The sequence below is a fragment of the Triticum aestivum genome, chromosome 1A (genome assembly GCF_018294505.1).
Source record: "Triticum aestivum cultivar Chinese Spring chromosome 1A, IWGSC CS RefSeq v2.1, whole genome shotgun sequence".
In the NCBI taxonomy this organism is placed as follows: domain Eukaryota; kingdom Viridiplantae; phylum Streptophyta; class Magnoliopsida; order Poales; family Poaceae; genus Triticum; species Triticum aestivum.
Window position 1 is genome coordinate 557530544 of NC_057794.1, and position 17893 is coordinate 557548436.

The following is a 17893-nucleotide window of genomic DNA, read 5'->3' on the forward strand; positions in this document are numbered from 1 at the left end:
CAACAACACATGTGCCTTTTTCCTTCTAGAAAATACCCATGCACATCTTTAATTTTGACTTGATAGAAAGAATACTCACTAATACGAGGGTCCCTTTTTCCCAACAAAAGATGAATTTTATGAACTCAAAATAAAGCCATCACCCATCATGCCCTCCAAGAGTAAGTAAACACTTCTGCCACGAAGAAACCTTTAAGCGATGTGTTCCCCATCAAACTTCACCAGTTGCATGTTCAGATTTTCCACCGAGACCAATGCCTCAACGCCATAGTCGCCATGATAACGGAGCTCTATCACTATTGAGGAGATGGAGTTCGAGAGAAGGGTATGCCGAGATCTTTGGATTGCACGATTTGACTTGAACTTAGCCAATCTCAGCATCGCAAATGGTCAGTAATAATCAGCGAAATAGGCCGGGAGAACCGGTCGAAAATCCAGGCCAGGAGAACGAGACAAAAATCTTGTGGTTAAATTACGTTAGGGGGTTAACTATACCTCAGAAAAAGGTTAGGAGAATTGTGTCCCAAATTCCATAGTCTGGGGTGTCTAACATACTTATCTGGTAGGTACAAAATCTAATAGGTCCTCGGTAGCCCCAGCGGCAAAGGGTTGGCTAAAGAGTCCCAAAGAACACCCCTAAATGGAAGGCTGGTCTAAACTAAAATTAATGCCGAGCGTACTAGAGCATATTTAGAGAAGGGCCCTTTTCGCCTACTTACACTGCTCCCGCATCCACATGTATAGAGCCTTGTGAAACTTAATGAAACTGATATCGACTGACTAGCACTAGGCCTAGTTAAAGCGGTCACTAGGTCAACAAAATTTACATTGAGTAGGGTAGACATAACATCAAGAGCTCATCCCTTTGTGCTTTTGCCAACGCAAAGCAACAAATAGTTACTGAAAATAGAAACTCAAGAGGCAAAGCAATAAATAGTTCTTGCAAAACAGAAACTTGAGATGCATGGTGGCAATTGGTAGCAGAGATGCAACATTCCTAAACCATTATTGGGTAGCACAACATCAACCTCATAAATTATTTTCCGGATTTTTATTTGACTCAAACTCATGGAATGCCCATCCATGATCACTAACTATCTTCAACCTCTCTTTCTCTTGCTACCGCTTTTCCCGACGCTTCTCCTCACCAATAACTCCAAAATATCCTTTCTCCCGTTGTTGCGCCATTGTTGGAGTCACGCCCGAGCTCCTCTTTGAGCTCAGTCAGAGTTGGAGTCCTCGTCATCCGTCGCCATGCCCTTCAGGCCGCCCACGCGCTGCAGAATAACAGAAAGCTCAACAAGGTGATCATCCATTTTGGCTACATGCCAAGTCTCTGTCATGCGAACAGAGAGAAACTGAAAGCCAAAAACACTGAAAGCAAAACGTTCAATGGTTTGGCTGCGATTCTGTCCCCAAGACGGTACTAGGAAAATTAAGTCTTCAATACAAAGTACTTCCTCCATCCAAATTGTCAGCCCCGCTCGTATCTTAAAACAATTTTCAATATAGATGTCACTTGCAAAATATGTGATATACTATAATAATTGTATTTTCAGATTTGTATTTGAAAGAAGTTTCTAATAATATATTTTTTGTTAAACATATAACTCATATTTTGTAAGTTGAATTTATGATAGAAATTTAACTCAAACTCTAGTGATAAATTTCTAGAACCAAAAACACTGAAGTCGGTTAAGTCGGTTATAAATCTCTAGAAATCTAATTACAATGCGAAATTTAGAAATAACATACGCAGTTGGATCTAAACAACTAATATAATTATAATCCTAACGAGGTGAATCACAATCAAATATATAATCATCAAGAATAATAAAATCATGGCGATGAAGTGAAGTGCAAATAGCAGTGGAAAAGCTAGTGAGTACCTTCTCGGACTTCTTCTCCTTGACTTTGTACCTGTTCCTGTTGGCCTGCCAAAGCCACTCCCCCGGGCAGATGTTCTGCACGCACGAACAGATGGTGTCAGTGATACCAAAACGAATCCATGATTCAAAGGCAAAATTAAAAAAAAAGCTTTGGGCATGCATGCATACGTTGACTTGCTTTTGGACTATCTCGGGGCGCCTGTGGGGGAACTGCGGCAGCTTGGTGCCCGTCATGGCCAGCCAGTCCTCCTCTTTCTCCTCGTGCGTCAGCTGTGTAACGACCCGCGGCACCACCGGCCTCGCCATGGCCGCCTTCTCCTCCTCCTCCTCGACGGTCGGAGGCACCTCTACCATGGGCGCCTTCCCTTTCTGCTCCTTTGTCGCCTTGATCAACTCCTGACGCTGCGGCTGCGGCTGCTTCTTAGGCTTCCCTTTGGGGGCTGGCTGCTGCTTCTCCTCCTTCGCCCCTGGCTGCTTCTTGCTGGCGGCGGTGTGAGGTTCCTCCGAAGAACTGGTCAACATCATTTTTGACATCAGTAGAACGATCGACGACACAACCTGAACTCAAAAATGTTTATCTCTTACGGCAACGTTGCGGCGTTGTTGGGTTGAAAGGGAGGGTCTGGGTGACACGATCAAAACGATCGACCAGATGAAATAGAGCAACAGAACTAACGCATGACTATGTATGTTGTACGTAGTAGTATCAATCTATTTTGAGCCACATGAAACTATTAATGTGGCATTAGTACCAGAGTGTTTGTGGACGGATATGCAAGCTCACTGGAAAGATACTCTATATATAATGTTGGAGATTGATCAGATTATCTATCCTGGGGATAATCTGGTGATGCTTAATGGGACGTTATTACTCTACTGGTAGTGGAAAAACATGATTAAAATAAACTTCCGTTTCTAAAGATGAAAATAGAAGACTACAAAAAGTGTTTAAAGAAATTCGAAACAAACGCAAAATATTTGCCTAATCTTGTCAATAAAGAAGAAGGTTACTAGTGGTTCAAAGGAGGAGGCAATTACTCCTCCACAAATGGACAAAAACTCTCACGGCATAATGGAACCCAGGTGCCTTGCACTAGTGGGTGGTTACCCAAAGCTTGGCTTCGGCCTTATTGAGCGCCAAGACTATCATCAGCATGTTAGATGGCAAAAATGAATCATTGGTTCAGGAGCGCTAGGCCGTAGCCTTATAGTCTGCTGGTAATTTGCGTGACCCGTTTGAGACATGGATTGCGCTTGCGGAAAAATTAAGCATGTTTCTACGTATGTTTTTTGTGTGTTCTTCCCGAATGGGAACATAGATACGCCACCGAGAACAAGGTCCTCGCTATCCTTCACACGGAGGAAGAGTACTCGCGTCGTAGAGGTGGGGTCAAGTGGATTACCAAAGGGGATGCAAACACATGCTACTTTCATGCATAAGCGAATGGCCGTAGGCGTAAGTGCTCCATCCAGCGTCCGCAATCGGAGCAGGGCATATCTATACTTTCAACATTAGCTGGACGGGCTCGGCTGAGCCCAAATTGGGTGTGCTGCACTCTAATCTGTGGGTTCACTCGCAACGTGTTTCGCATGAGGAAAATTCTAAGCTTTTGTGCTCCTTCCTGGCTCAAGAGATCGACGCGTAGCTTCTCTCCATGGAACTGGATAAGGTGTGCGGTCTAGACGGTTGGTCGGTTGCCTTCTTCCACATGTTCTTGAATTTTCTGAAGGGCCCTTTGCTTGCCATCTGCACTGGTTTCACGGTCGGTATGCTTGACATATGTAGGTTAAAATTTGGCATGCTTCCGTTAATTCTGAAGTCAAGGGGGCTGACAAAACATTTGCCAATTTCGCCTGATAGCGCTGATCAATGTTCCTTTTAAAATCCATTGTAAAAAGCCTATGCCTCACGTCCCTCTCCGGTGGCCCATCGCGTCATAAATAGATGTCGATCCGCGTTTATCAAAGACTGTTACATCCTTGAAGGATTAGTGGCATTGCATGAGATAATGCACGGAGTCAAGAGATGTAGACAATAGGTGACCCTACTTAAGTTAGATATCAAAAAATCTTATGATTGTGTCAGCTAGGTATTTCTCCACGAGGTTTTTCTTCACAATGGTTTTGAGGCTAGGTGGGTTCAACAAGCATGGGTTGATACAAGGCAATCCTCTACAGCTTGCTCTTTAACTTCGTTGTCGAGGCACTCTCGGCAATGCTCGATAGGGATCGAGCTACTGGGCATATGAAGGGGGGTGGCCACCTTATCCCCAGGGTGTGTGCACTTGCAATACATAGATGACACAATGATGTTGTTCGAACTAGACCAACTTAGTATTGCCTCGGTAAAACCAATCCATCTATGCTTTGAGGCAATGTCGGGGATGAAGGTTAATTTCCATAAGTCCAAGGGGATGGATCACTGGGAGGAATATCAGGTTCCAAGTTAGGAGACTTCCCAATCTCGTACTTAGGATTCCCAATTAGTAACAAGAACCTTAAAATCTCTGATGGCGAGGCATTGTGTTGTTCGGTAGCTAAGAGGGTTTGCGCGTGGCATGCAAGGTCATGTCTTCGGGCGCCAGGCTGATCTTAACAAATTTGAGCATCTCCTATCTTACCATGTCCACAATGGGCTTGTTCCTTCTAGATGATGGGGCTTACACCAAACTGGACATGTCGCGCTCCAAGTTCTTTTGGGAAGGAGCTGGAGCCAAGAGGAAATACCATGAGGTTAAGTGAGTGACAGTTTACCGTCCAAAAAAGTCAGGAGGCTTGGGCATAATAAATTTGAAACTTATGAACATTTCCCTTTTATCCAAGTGGGCTTGGAAGCTCTCCCAAAATGCTAGTGGGCTTTGGGCTAAGCTTTTCAAAGCAAAGTATTTCCTGGACTGCTCTTTTGTTTTGAATCTAAGGTTTGTGGCTACCCATTTTGGAATGGGATCCAAGCGGTTAAGCTGGCTTTCACTTTGGGGGCAAAGTTTTCGACTAGGAATGGCAAGCCCATCCGCATTGTTGTTTGACTATTGGCTGGATTTGCAGCTGCTTTGGATGGAATTATGTGCTCTGTACTCCATAATAGTGGAGCCGGATATCTCGGTAGCCGAGGCATTTCTCTTCCCCCCTAGTTGTATCCTTTCATCGTGAGCTAACCACTATCGAGAATGCTAGTCGGAACTCTCTTTGGGATAGGCTCCAATACATGCTCATGTCTAGTGGTGCGGACGTGGTTACGAGGCACCTTACTAGCTCTAGCCAGTTTTCGGTAAAATCGCTCTATGCACAACTATCTAAAACTTCTTCACTTTTTGTCATGTGCCATATTTGGAAGGCCACTACCGCTCAAAGATAAAATATTCTTGTGGCAAATGTTTAGAAACCACCTGCCGACGTCTAACAATATAGTTAAGCGCAATGACCGTTTGGACGCCCATTGTGCTTTGTGTGTGGTGCGGAAGGATGCCAACCATGTCTTCTTTAGATATCCTTTTCGCGCTTTCTGTGGAGTGCAGTCCGTGAAGCTTCGGGGCTGCATTGGGATCTAGCCTCTGGTGCAGAGTTGATCTTTCTATTGAACTCGTTATGTGGCATGTCCAAACACGTAATGTGGCCATATGTAGAGCCATTGTTATGGGCCATTCGGCAAAACGACAACAAAATTACGATTGAGGTTGCCCTCCCTCACCCTGCTGACCGCTTTTTCTAGTGCAATGTTTACATGCAGCAGTGGATGCTGCTTGGGAAGCGAAGCGACGTTGATAGCATAGTGTTGGCGACCAACAAGCTATGACGGGTCTACTCGATGGCTCGTTCATCTCCGCCGGTGTGTTAGGGTCATGGCATCCTTTTGGATCCTCCCCGAGTCTGCGGGCTCTGCCTTAGTTTGATGCCCTAGTGATTTATCTCATGCTCAGGAAACCAAGTTTCCTCTATGTAGTGTGACTTGTTTGTATATTGCCGGTGTGTAGGCTTTATTAAGTTTAAGCCGGACACTTTTTTTTATCTTCATTCTAAAAATAACCTCGCATTCCTCTCGTTCCAAAGTTCCCCCACAACGAGCATGATGGTGGAGGCCATCTCTTTCCTACTTTGGCCACGACCAAGAGTACCGTGGTAGTCCACCCCATTGAGCGATGTTCACTCCAAGGAGGCAAGCCATGCCTTTAAAACCTTGAAAACACAGATGGAGGGTTTGCACTTGAACAAAATGTGTGTAGCAGACTCAAGCTTCCTCCTAAAAAGTTGACTGAAGCCATGGTTTGGACATCCTCTCCTCTCTAGACCCGATGGTCGAAAATCATATTCTTGATGACAAGTCATGAAAAAAACTTCCACTTGGGGCACCCACTTATAAAACATTGCATGCTTAATCAAAATGGTGACGGACCCCTCAGCGGAAGCAGCGGAGTAGATGCCATTTGCCGCAAGCTTCCAAACAATGTTATTGGCGGTCTCTTGCTGAAGATGAACATGATCAAGCATAGCCCAAAGAGCGCAAACTTGATTGATGTGATAAATTATGAGTCCCGTGGACATGTCAATTCTCCTCAGCCAAGCATTGTCGTGGAGAGTGTGATGAGGAACAAACCTCGAGGCAAGATCTGATCTATCATCACAACCCTATCTTTCATGGCCGTCCACCTTCAGTGCAGTAGCCTCTTGCCCCGCACGTGGTGTACACGAAGTAGAGGGTTTGAACCTTGCGGTTGAACACAATATAACCAATCTAGAAGATTGAAACTCACGCGCAAGACGATTTCTATGCAGAAATCACAATATACAGGTCTTCAAAGATTCCTCCAAAACATAGGATTTTCAGACAGCTTCCCTCAAAACTCGATATGGGTATTTTTCTGCAATATATGTCTATTTCCTCAAAATAACTTGTTGTTACATGGCACACAACATAGGCTTTAATACATGAACCAACCAACTTAGCTTGGAAAGAAAGTTGATTGCCCAACTAAATCTCCTTTACATGCTAAAAAATTACCTAAAATCTACCAACTATTAGATTTCTTAGTTTATAGGTTAGCAAGACAATCTTTACAACCCAAATCAAACACCTTAGATTTCTATCATAAATAAATACGACTTCTTTTAAATTGGTGCGTCACTGTGGTATACTATGCATTGTAGACCCCAACAGCAAGTCTTCCAACACAATATATTCCATGCATGTGAACCTCTCAGCCAAATCTCTCCTTGATTGGAACGAATAAAAATAGCAAGTTCATGCACCTTTCTCTTTATACCGCGGCCCTTAAATAATCCGGCCATATCTTCTTCAAAGTAGGAAGCCAATCTCTTTGTTTTTGTCATACACCTTTCACTTTCTACCATTTCCCGTAAATAATTCGACCATCTCTTCTTCAAAGTAGGAAACTAATCTCTATTTTGTCATCTCCAACTCTTAAATTATAACTAAGTTGTTGTTTCCTTTTACTCATATGATTGATATGGTGGCTTTGAAATGACAAAATAGAAGCATGGACTTCTCTTCTCCTGAGCCCGCCCACATGCATCCATACCTGGCTTCTTCTTGCTCCCAATTGAAGTTATTTTTGTCCAGTCCTGGACAAATACATTATTACTCATGTCCAACCCATACAAAGTAGATGCATGGCTACGACTTATGTACAATGTGTACATTGGCGCTTTATAATCACAGACTGGAATAACGCTAAGAATATCATGAACATGTATGATCGTATCATCCTCTAGACCTTGAGACGAAACTGACCTTGGTTTTGAGTAAGTCCCTTCAGAGATATTTAACTTGTAGATTGATCAGAGACCATAGAATTTCAATAGCTTTGACCTTCTTCTTTTCTGCTTCTTTGTGATCTTTTATCTTCTCAAGGTGTTCTTTCCTCCAAGCAATAAAAGGCTCATCCTTCACGTGCACGAAGCCATATTTCCGACCCTCATTAATGTGATATGTGTTGGTGCGACTATTATATTTAGCACGGTGCTCCTTGTACCATGTATCTCCCAACAACAAGTGACATGAAACCATCTATATAGGGAACATGTGGCACATGACTTCTCAAAATGATTTTTTCAACAAAAGCGATACCTTTGTTCAACAAGTATGGTGGAGACCGTCGGCCTCTGCATCATTGTGATGCACAAAACCATTTATATTAATTGTCAAGCAGAGTACTGAACAAATGCATCTCGGGCCGAAACATTATAGGTTGTGAAAAAACACCTAGGACTAAATCAACTTCTTCCGCAACAACGCCTTCAAGAAGGGATAAACGTCCTCGCTTGTCGTCGCCACATCCTATCAAAGATGGACCAGACATGATTTGCATCATGGTTGCCGAGACCAGCACCACAACAAGTAGACAACACCTTCAACAAGGTAACAACACAAGTTCGTCACTGGTAAGCATGATTAATAAAGGCCAGTACAAAATAATTCACCATAGATATGAAGGAGTGTTTCAATTAGCATCTTCATCATGTATGAGGCGATATTAACATCCATTAGTACTCCATGTGAATAAGGTTAATCCACGTAAAGTCAGCGATGCATTCATCACCATTCTTCTTTGGAAGGATCGCAATGTTGGCCGAATTAAGCCGCTTAATGTGCTCAATAATGAGTCTGGAAAATTTATTGATCATAGCCATGATGCCATGCTTAATTGTAGCACAACAAGCCTTGGAAAAAGCCCCGACAAAGCGATCTGGAGATGGAGACTTATCCTTAGGCATTTGTGCAATGACGACAATCATTTCCTTCTCTGTGAAAGGGTCTCCGATGCCAGAGAGGTCGCAGAGAAATATAGAATTTCCCAATTAAAGTCTCTTTGACACCCCTATGCTTTATGCGACATGGTGGAGAAATGGTCTTGCACCACCCTTGCTTTATCATTGTCGAAAGTAAGCTAGCCGGCTCCCTGCCGAATCTTGTCGATGAAGTTATTGTGCCTTCAAGCATTGATGCAGAGGTAAAAAATTTTGTATTTGAATCACCCTCCTTATGGTTTTAAATGATCTTTCCAGACTCGTTAGATCGACGACCCTCCACTTTATCCTTTATCTCAAATCACTCTCCTCTAGTGAAATCGGTAGGGAATCTATGTCTGTATAGAATCTAAGGATGACCTCAAGCGCCATGTACAACCGAATCTTGAGGTAGAGAAAACGGCATTGCTCCATCACTGAAGATGGATGTTGGTGCAATTTAATTTGTCAAAGAGCACCCTAGACGGCTCCTTGTGTGGCGAGGGCTTCCCCCAAGCCTCCACGACAAAATTCCAAAAACCAGAAGCTTGACCCAAAAGTTCTCGAACTTGAATGCACGCAGCTACTTCAGACCATGTCACTAGCAAGAAACAAGGGACGATGATCAGATAGGGCGGATGAGGAGGCAGCGAGCACATGATTTTCAAAATGAAGATCCCAATAGTTGTTGCGGAAATAGCTATCCGGCTTGGATAGGGCCGGATCCCGCCGCTCATTACACCAAGTGAACTTCCTATTCTGCACGTGGATCTCTTTAAGCTCGCATGGATCAAGAGTACCGCATAAGCGAGTGACGAGCATAATATTAGTGTGCCTCCTGTTTTTGCATCATGCTCTATAAATTCGGTTAAATTCACTTGTTACTAACCACATGACACCAACACAAAGTTTGTGGACGAGGAGCTCCGCAAAAGAACCATCTTTCCGAAGATAGGTCATGGGTCCATAGGTCGTAGTCAGCTTGATCTCTATCATAGCTGATAGATGGAACACCTCGCTGGTGATGCCAGAAGCATCGAGCATGTCGTTGTTCTAGAAAAGCAAAATACCACCCCAAGTACCAAGGGCCGGTGTGACTGGAAAGTTCCTCAGCCTGACGTCGCCAAAATAAATGATAGTAGCAGCATAAGTCGTTCCCAACTTGGGTTCTTGAATGTGCACGAGTTTATGAGAGGAGGTCACAATCATCTCAAGGAAAATTGATATTCTATCATGATAGTTTAGCCCCATGAGATTACAACTAATGATGCTAAGGGTGTTTCTAACATTGGTAAGAAAGGGTAATCAAGCATAGCACACAAAGGAACACTTGCACTTTAAGAAACAATGGACTACAAACAAGTTCGGACCATCGCTAACCACAACATTATGCTACAAAGAGGAACAACAAGGTTTGGGAGAATGCCCTCCCCTAAAGACAGACAACAAAAGGCTTGCTAGAATCTGGGACTAAAAGAACTCAAGCAACAACTTGTACACAAAGTTAGACCACAATCATGGTTTTGATCGATTCCTGCATTTACTAGTCGAGGCTCTCCTCTCCCCCATGCAGGATTAGAACATCCTCCATCGTGGTAGCCAGGTCGCAGTCCTGCCTAAAGAGCCCATGCATGGAGCGCGCTGACGGCGACCGACGAAAGCTTCCCTTGGAACAGTCTATCAAACTTGGAGATAGAAGCTGAGTAACATCCTCGCCCTCGACGATAATCTCCATATGCCAGTACGGGATCTTCTTGGCAATCACGCCACTAGGATGGACCTGATCTTGGACTGGAGGCAAGCGTTGTTGCAAAGAAGTGACACAACGTCGGGCTGCAAAGTCGATGCCTCGGCCTATAGCAATGAAGAGTGAGAAGTAGCGGAGGCTAGTGTCGGATGACGAACAACGTGGCCGATGGGGTCTCAACATTGTGGGATCTAGGGGCTGGGTTCCCATGCTCGTGCATGAGATCCGACATGGACTCAACCATCAGTGGTGATGCAGAGGCCACTAGTGGCGGCGGTGTTCCCAGGAGCGGAGTAGGTGTAGTAGGGTCATGCATATGTGTGAGTGGTAAGCGCATAATAGCTTCCCACACTGTGGCGTACCATGCGCCACATAAGAGCTTGTGGCATCACAGAAGCAGGCCCACCATTGGTGAAGCATTGAGAGTGTCGTGCAGTAGCTGAGTGAAACCAGCCCCCACCATGGCCTAGGATGCACCCTTTGACCATAGGGCGTGGGAGGCAGGGCCGAGACAGTCTTGCCCGCTAAGTTGTGCAGGCACGCGAGGGAGGGCTGTCGACGGTTGTCCTAGAAGCCGACGCATGGCCATCACGGGATGAGCGGATGTGCTAGACAAGCACCGCGCCATGACGCTACACTACAGCTTCCCGCAACCAGTGAGGTCCGCCAGTCGCAGCACCACATAGTGCACTGCAGCTCCGCCGCACTGCCAATGAAGACAGTCCCAACACGATGAACGTTGCACTGGAGCAACCACACCCCCTCATCTGCGAGGTCCACCGGTCATAGCACCATTTGTTGCATTCCAGCTCCGCCGTGCCGCCGATGAGACGGCTACAACACCATGAACATTGTATTGCAACTCCTCCCCGCCGGTCGCAGCGCCGCGTGTTGCACTGCAGCTCCGCCGTCCCCGACAAGATCTGCAAGGGCGCAACACCGTGCGCGCTGCACGGAAGCATCCCTATAGGCGGGCGAGATCCGATCACCTGCAACGCCGGCAGCGCTGTACCAACGTGCTCGGCAACATCGACCACAACAGCAGCCTACTGCGCCAATGATGCTCGGCAACATAGACCACAACGACGGAAGACACAGATGCTGCAAGATGACGCAGGTGCAGCGGGTCGACGGCTGCTGGGTTGCCGCACGCCGCCTGCGGCTGCTCCAGCGAGATCCATGGTGAAAGGTCGGAGAGGGATGCGGAGAAGAAGTGGAAAAATGAGGATCTCGCTCGTGTGTGGAAGAATGAGTGCATCTGAACGCCATCATGATCCTGACTTTGACTTCTCGGGAGCTGTTTCCATTGTGGAGGCCGCCGTCGCTGGAAGAAACTGGCGGTCTGGCTTTTCTTAACCAGGGGCTGAAGGCACACATCAATATTTGGAAGGAGAGACTGACCATGGATGCAAGCATCGGTGTGGCATAGTAGAACGGGCTCCTGGAGTTCTGCATGGATGGTGAGTCACATGGAGTAGAGATGGAAAAGGTGTCCGGTGGTGAGGACTGAGAAGGAGACTTGTTTTGCCAAGCTTCTACCATGCGGACACACGACAGAGAGCGGCGGCAGTTGTGGTCACGATGTGGCTGAGCTTGCGAGACAGATGCCAAGGACGAGGGCGGTGGCTAAGCTTGAGCCATCCTTTGATGAGATTTCTGCTCGTTTACCAATTTTTGTCTACTCTTACTGATTGCTCGTCGTGCTGCTACCTGATAGAACTGCTCATTACGAGTTTAGGTTTGTTGTGCTCCTGTGTAAATCGTAATGTAGTACTGCTGTCCAGGAATGTTACTGCTTGTTACTGAACAGTTTCAGTCTGGGTCAGATTTTTAATCTATGTGGCATCTTGAGCTGTAATTTGCAGGAATGTTACTAATTACTTCCTCCGTTCCTAAATATTTGTCTTTTTAGAGATTGCAAATGAACTACCACATACGGATGTATATAGACATATTTTAGAGTGTAGATTCACTCATTTTGCTTCGTATCTAGTCACTTTTTGAAATCTTTAGAAAGCAAGTATTTAGGAACGGAGGGAGTACTACCGAATTTTTTCAGTTTGGGTCAAACAATTAATAAATGGTTCTCATTTTTTTGAGTCAGTACATCTCATTTTTTGGGTCAAATTTGGAAGAATGAACACATGCAGATTGTCTTCTTTGAACTTTTCAAGGTATGTAGCCTTTTTAAATGCAAAATTAAGACTTGTTTGAGAAAAATATGGATCAATTTCTATTCTGCTATTGGTAAATTAATTAGTACATTGGCATGTCATGTCTGTTGTAAAAAAATGGAGGAGGTGATGATTTTCTACCCAGGAATCTGGAGTGGATCCGGGACGAGCCCAGCGGGGTGATGGATGGATATATTTCTTGAGTTTTCATTTGTTGCCGGACATACTATTATGATCCTTAATGTGACATTGGTACTGCTAGCATATTATATGGAAACGAAGCATGTTGTAAATGGGAAGGCTACAGAAGGTGTATAAATGAGAAAAAAAACTGAGACATAAATGAGTAAATAAATGAACCACAGGTCCTAAATATGGAGCACCAACAAAGTGACCCCCTATGCCGACAGCCTTAGAGGGTGATTGGATACATTTTAGTTTCATGACTAAAAGTAGTGGGACTAAAACTTGTTAGCTTCATCCATGCTTGGATCCAAATACTAAAGAGACTAAAATCAAGTTAATGCGCATTTATTATCCTACAAACCCTCCAATCCAGGACTCGCATGTGTTAAAGGAGAGAAGTTAAATGAGAAGAGAGAGGACTAATCCACATTTTAGTAGGGGTAGTCTCAAGACTAGTTTAAGCCCCTCTTTAGTCAGGGGTGCTTGGAACTTTAGCCTCTTAAAAAGACTATTTTTAGTCAGACTAAAATAAGTCCTTGGATCCAAGCACACTCTTAACTAGATCGGACTGAGCTTGAATGAACCCATAATAACACAAACAAAACAAAGGAGACCAGAGCTTCACCGGAGGCAGATCAAAGGCGGAGTATTTTGTGCTGCCCGTGGGAGAGAGGAATCTATTTTTCACCGCTTTTGGGGCAGTCCACACTCGAAACAGTTCTGGAAAGTGCTCCGACAGGAGAAGGCTGCGCCTGTAGTCACACCGCCGGAGTTAAATGGTTCCCGCACCGCCGTTTCACAGTGGCTGCAGGAGTGGTCCGCCGGTGCTAGTGACGCTGAACGTGAGACAATGGTGCAGGGCCTCTACGGGCTGTGGCTTGCTCGGAATGAGGCACGCGATCGCGATGGGAAGAGAATTGCGGACGCGAAAGCTGTGGCGGAGCGGGTTCATGATCATATGAGGGAGTGGACGACTGAGGTTCACCAAAGAACAGCCAGGACCATGGAGCCAAAACAGGTGGAGAGATGGAAGCCACCCGATGCTGGCTGGATCAAGGTGAACGCGGACGGGGCAACCTCAAAACTGCAGGTTTACGGTGGAGGAGGAGTGGTGCATATAGAGGAGGAGCGTGCTCGTTCCTCCCAAGCACTTCCGACCCGGAGATGCTTGAGGTTTTGGCAAGCAGGCAAGCAGTCAAACTGGCAATGCAGCAGAACGTAGAGAGGATCCATCTTGAGCTGGACAGCAAGGGAGTGGTGGCGATGATCAATGATAAGGGCAAGAACCTGTCGGCTGTAGGTCCGTTGGTGGAGGAGATCAAGCAGCTACTACGTACAGACTCGGCAAGAGTTTAAGGTGAGCTGGGTGCGTAGATCGGCTAATGAAGTGGCGCATAGGTTAGCAAAGGAAAGGGTTAGCATTCGTATGAATAAAGAATGGCTTGAGGTGCCACCGGGCTGTATTCTGCAGGCTGTAGCAGATGAGATTTCAGACTTTGTTTGATTTCCTTTGATTGAATAAATGCTTTACCCCTCAAAACAAAACAAAAAAAATAGACCAGAGCGGACGTGAACCCATAATAATAGAAAAAAAAACTAGGCCGGACCTAACCCGATCCCATGGACCAGCGGCTCAAACCCGACCGAGACGACACAACACAAACAAATGAAGAATAGACGCGACGCTGTCGTCCATGACCCATGGGTGCTGCCTGCGTCTACAGAGAATGTCGAGTACAGTATGCGCTTATTGGGCGGGGAGTGCATACCTGTGGAGCGAGAGGGTGGCAGCATGAGGAGAGATGGTCGAGAGGATGGGACCAAGGGCGCTCGGCGGCGGCATCACCTTCTTCTCCTTCAATGTTGGCTGTTGCTCGCCAACGGTGTTGTGAAGCTCCTCCGCGGAGCTGCTCATCATTGTCATCATGTTAGCAACAAATAGTACTATGACGCAACAAGTACCACACGACCAGCTAGAAAATGTTTCTCTTCATTCAATCCATCAATTACTACGCGTTGGTTGTGTTGAAAGGATCATATTTGTGTGTGTGTATCTATCTTTCCTTAGTAGAGTAGTAATTTAGCAATGATGTCACCGGTTCATCCGTCCAGCACCGCGTACACACAAACAATGGTAACTATTAATGGCATTGGTGTGAATGGGTCACTAATGCTTTTTTTTGTTGCGAGATACCTCTATGATGGGTTGATGCTTTAATGTGATGGATTAAGTGCTACTAGCATGAAAACAATACATGCTCAATGTGCTGGATGAGTCCAAAAAATTGTAACTGAGTGACTCTCTCTCTCTCTCTCTCTCTCTCTCTCTCTCTCTCTCTCTCTCTCTCTCTCTTACACGCGGGCTCCATTTTAATGTGCTTGATGAGTCCAAAAAAGTATAACAGAGTGATGTTGTAAAGAAAGATACAACTGCATGCGACACAAACGAGTAGGGAACTGCCACAAACATGCCAGTAGTGATGATGGGTATGGACAATATAGCGAGGCGGAGGGATTTGCGTACCTGCGGAGAGAGAGGGTGAGAGCGCGAGGAGGGAGCGACATGTTGGTGATGAGGTTGGGCTCGCGAGCGCCTGACGACACCATCGGCTTCACCGCCTGCGTCTGCGCCTTGGCGGGGGTCAACTCCGGTTTAGGCGCGGGAGTGGGTCCAGGCGCCGCGTGGTGGCTACGCGGGCGCTTCCTTTGGCCCCACCGAAGCGGCACATGGGCATTCGGTGAGGCGATGTCGTTGCCGCCACCGCCACTGAAGTTGGATCCTGGGGAGGTGTGCATGGCGTTGTTCAAGAGATGGTGGCTCATGGGCGCAATTGGTGAGTACGCCGGTTGAGGCGGGTGCGGAGCATGACCCCACAATATGTGCTGCTCAAGTGAGGTGCGGGCAATGTCGCTGGCGCCGCCATAACCAACATTGGGTCCCTGATATGTGTGCATGTTGATATTGTAGGGATGGTGGCTCGTGACGGCAACGGATGAGGATGTCATGCGCCCACATATCATGTGGTGCTCCAGCGAGGTGCGGGGAAAGTACGGCACAAGGCATGAGGTGTCAGCGACTACGAGCGGGGTGCGCTCGACCTTGCTTTGTGTGGGGCCCGCCATCGGTGCCACTGGCCTAAGGATCACGCTGCCACTGCCGTCATCAGCGAGAGGGAGGGAATCCGAGTTGATTCCCGGGTACCTGCACAGAAAACAAAATCAAACAAACGTTCGAGAGACGATGTTAGCGAGCTATTGGATCACAACAAAACCAAGTGAAACATTTGGATACAACATGAAATGAACATAAAAAAAACCTACTTCCCCTCTTTATGGGTTACTAGCAACCGAACAATATATTTGTAAGTATCTAGCATGCATGCCCCCAGTAGATAGCTGTGAAGATCATATATGTATGTGTACATGTATCTATCTTTTTTTTGCGGGTTAGTGTGCATGTATCTGGCTATCCTTAGTAGACACAAACAAGGACAACGAAAACTATTAATGTTATTGTTTAATGTGATGCATGGATGATTAATGTGATGGATGCCAGTGCTAGCATGGAAACAAAACATGGTGTTGGATGAGTCCAGAAAAGTGCAATAGAGTGATGCTGTAAAGAAAGATAGAACTGCATGCAAGACGAACCAGATAGAATGGCGACAAAACAGATAGTATAGCCAAGGGGAGGGGCGTGCGTCGTACCCGTGGAGCCAGAGGGTGCCGGCGCGAGGAGGAGGCGATGGGGATGCTCTGAGGTTGGGACCGCGGGCGCGCGGCGGCGCCATCGCCGCTCGCGCCTGCGCCTTCGCCGCCTTGCGGCTCCTGTACTTGAGGGATTTCCGACGGCGCACCTCGGCGCGCGTCAGCTCGGGTTCGGGCACCGGCGCCTGGTGACGGCTGCGCGAGCGCTTCCCGTGGCCCCACCACTGGAGCGGCAAGGGACAGTCCGACAAGGCGATGCCGCTGCCACCGTCACTGCCGAGGTTGGGTCCATGGGAGTGGGACGTGTCCATGGCGACGTTGTAGCGATGGTGGCTCAGGAGGGTAGCGGATGAGGACGCCGGACGATTCTCCAGCGAGGTGCGGGGGAAGTAGGGCGCGAGGCGTGAGGTGTCGACGACGACGTCCGGGGCGCGCTCCTCCTTGCTCGGTTTGGGGGCCGGCGCCGGCGCCGCTGGGTTCCTGCTCGCGCCGCTGCCGCCGCCATCAGCGAGGGAATCCGGGTTGATTCTCTGGGACCTGCACACGAAACAAAGTCAAATGAACTATCCAATATTTGGATGCAGCACGAAACGAACAGCAAAAAAAACTTGTTCCCCGAGCAAGAAAACGCGAGGCCAGGATTTGGAAACCAAAATCAGTATACAAGGAAAAGAAACTTGTTTACAAACTGCAAAACTGAAGTGCGAACCCCGAGCATTCGAAGATCTGTTCGATGAAAATCCGCACAAAAGAGCACACAGAACTGTCTGCAGCGACAACATAGAAACAATCGGGCGAGAGAATGAATCTTCCGCCAAGATCCTTCGCCTCCGCAGAGACAGACCAACGATCAGAAGTCCTAGAACAGAACAAAACCCACAACACGGCAGGAAGGAAAGAACAACCCAGAACACCGCACCGGAAGAACTCCATGAGCAAAATTGCGGCGGCAAGAAGGGAATTTTGATTACCTCGTCATGCTATTCACGTCCGTTTGGGCGGGGCTGGGCGAAGACGCGACTGAGGAGGACCCTCGCATCGGAGCAGCGTTTCAGCCTCCTCCTTATTTCCTTGGCTGTCGTTTCACTCCGATCACCACACACACACTCTCTTCCTCTCCCACTCTCCGCCTTGTCCTCGTGCTCCCTAGTCTCTGCAGATATGTGATTAATGGAATGCTGCTAGCTAAGGCCTCGGCTAATGCGCACCCACGCAATGCTTCTCCTGAGGCGTGAGCGTGACGATCCCCGGGCTCACGTGACCCATCAACAGTTCAACACTTGACGTCGCACTGGGTGGATAAGCGCCGTTGGTTTTAGACTAATTAATGCATGCTTATCTATCTATATACCAGCAAAAAACAAATGCTTATCTATCTATACATGTGCTTCCAGCCAAAAAGGCAAACATGTAATAGCATCTCTAATGTTGGTAGCCATTAAGATTGA

General features: G+C 46.8%; 1 protein-coding gene across 3 annotated transcripts; it reads right to left on the reverse strand.

Moving 5' to 3' along the window:
• Positions 1–942: 942 nt before the first annotated feature.
• LOC123181060 (uncharacterized) lies at positions 943–17669 on the reverse strand. Of its 3 annotated transcripts, XM_044593279.1 has the most exons (7): positions 17417–17663; positions 16446–16982; positions 15262–15939; positions 14507–14644; positions 2058–2400; positions 1890–1964; positions 943–1277 (listed from the first exon to the last, which is right to left on the reverse strand). In XM_044593279.1, exons 1-7 carry the CDS (start codon positions 17482–17484, stop codon positions 1221–1223), a joined length of 1896 nt encoding a protein of 631 aa, XP_044449214.1. In that variant the 5' UTR covers positions 17485–17663; the 3' UTR covers positions 943–1220. The 3 variants fall into 3 exon arrangements, with proteins under 3 accessions (XP_044449214.1, XP_044449218.1, XP_044449225.1); XM_044593283.1 differs by lacking the exon at positions 14507–14644 and having other exon boundaries at positions 17417–17667; XM_044593290.1 differs by lacking the exons at positions 943–1277; positions 1890–1964; positions 2058–2400 and adding an exon at positions 7937–8252 and having other exon boundaries at positions 17417–17669.
• Between the last annotated feature and the right edge of the window lie 224 nt (positions 17670–17893).

What these genes read in the sequence shown, in the direction of transcription:
- LOC123181060 (XM_044593279.1), bottom strand. Translation starts at nt 17,484, where the DNA reads ATGCGAGGGTCCTCCTCAGTCGCGTCTTCGCCCAGCCCCGCCCAAACG. An exon ending in GACGTGAATAGCATGACGAG is followed by an intron (nt 16,983 to 17,416) that starts GTAATCAAAATT and finishes TTTCGTGTGCAG; the next exon opens with GTCCCAGAGAATCAACCCGG. An exon ending in AGGAGAAGAAGTCCGAGAAG is followed by an intron (nt 1,278 to 1,889) that starts GTACTCACTAGC and finishes GTTATTCTGCAG; the next exon opens with CGCGTGGGCGGCCTGAAGGG.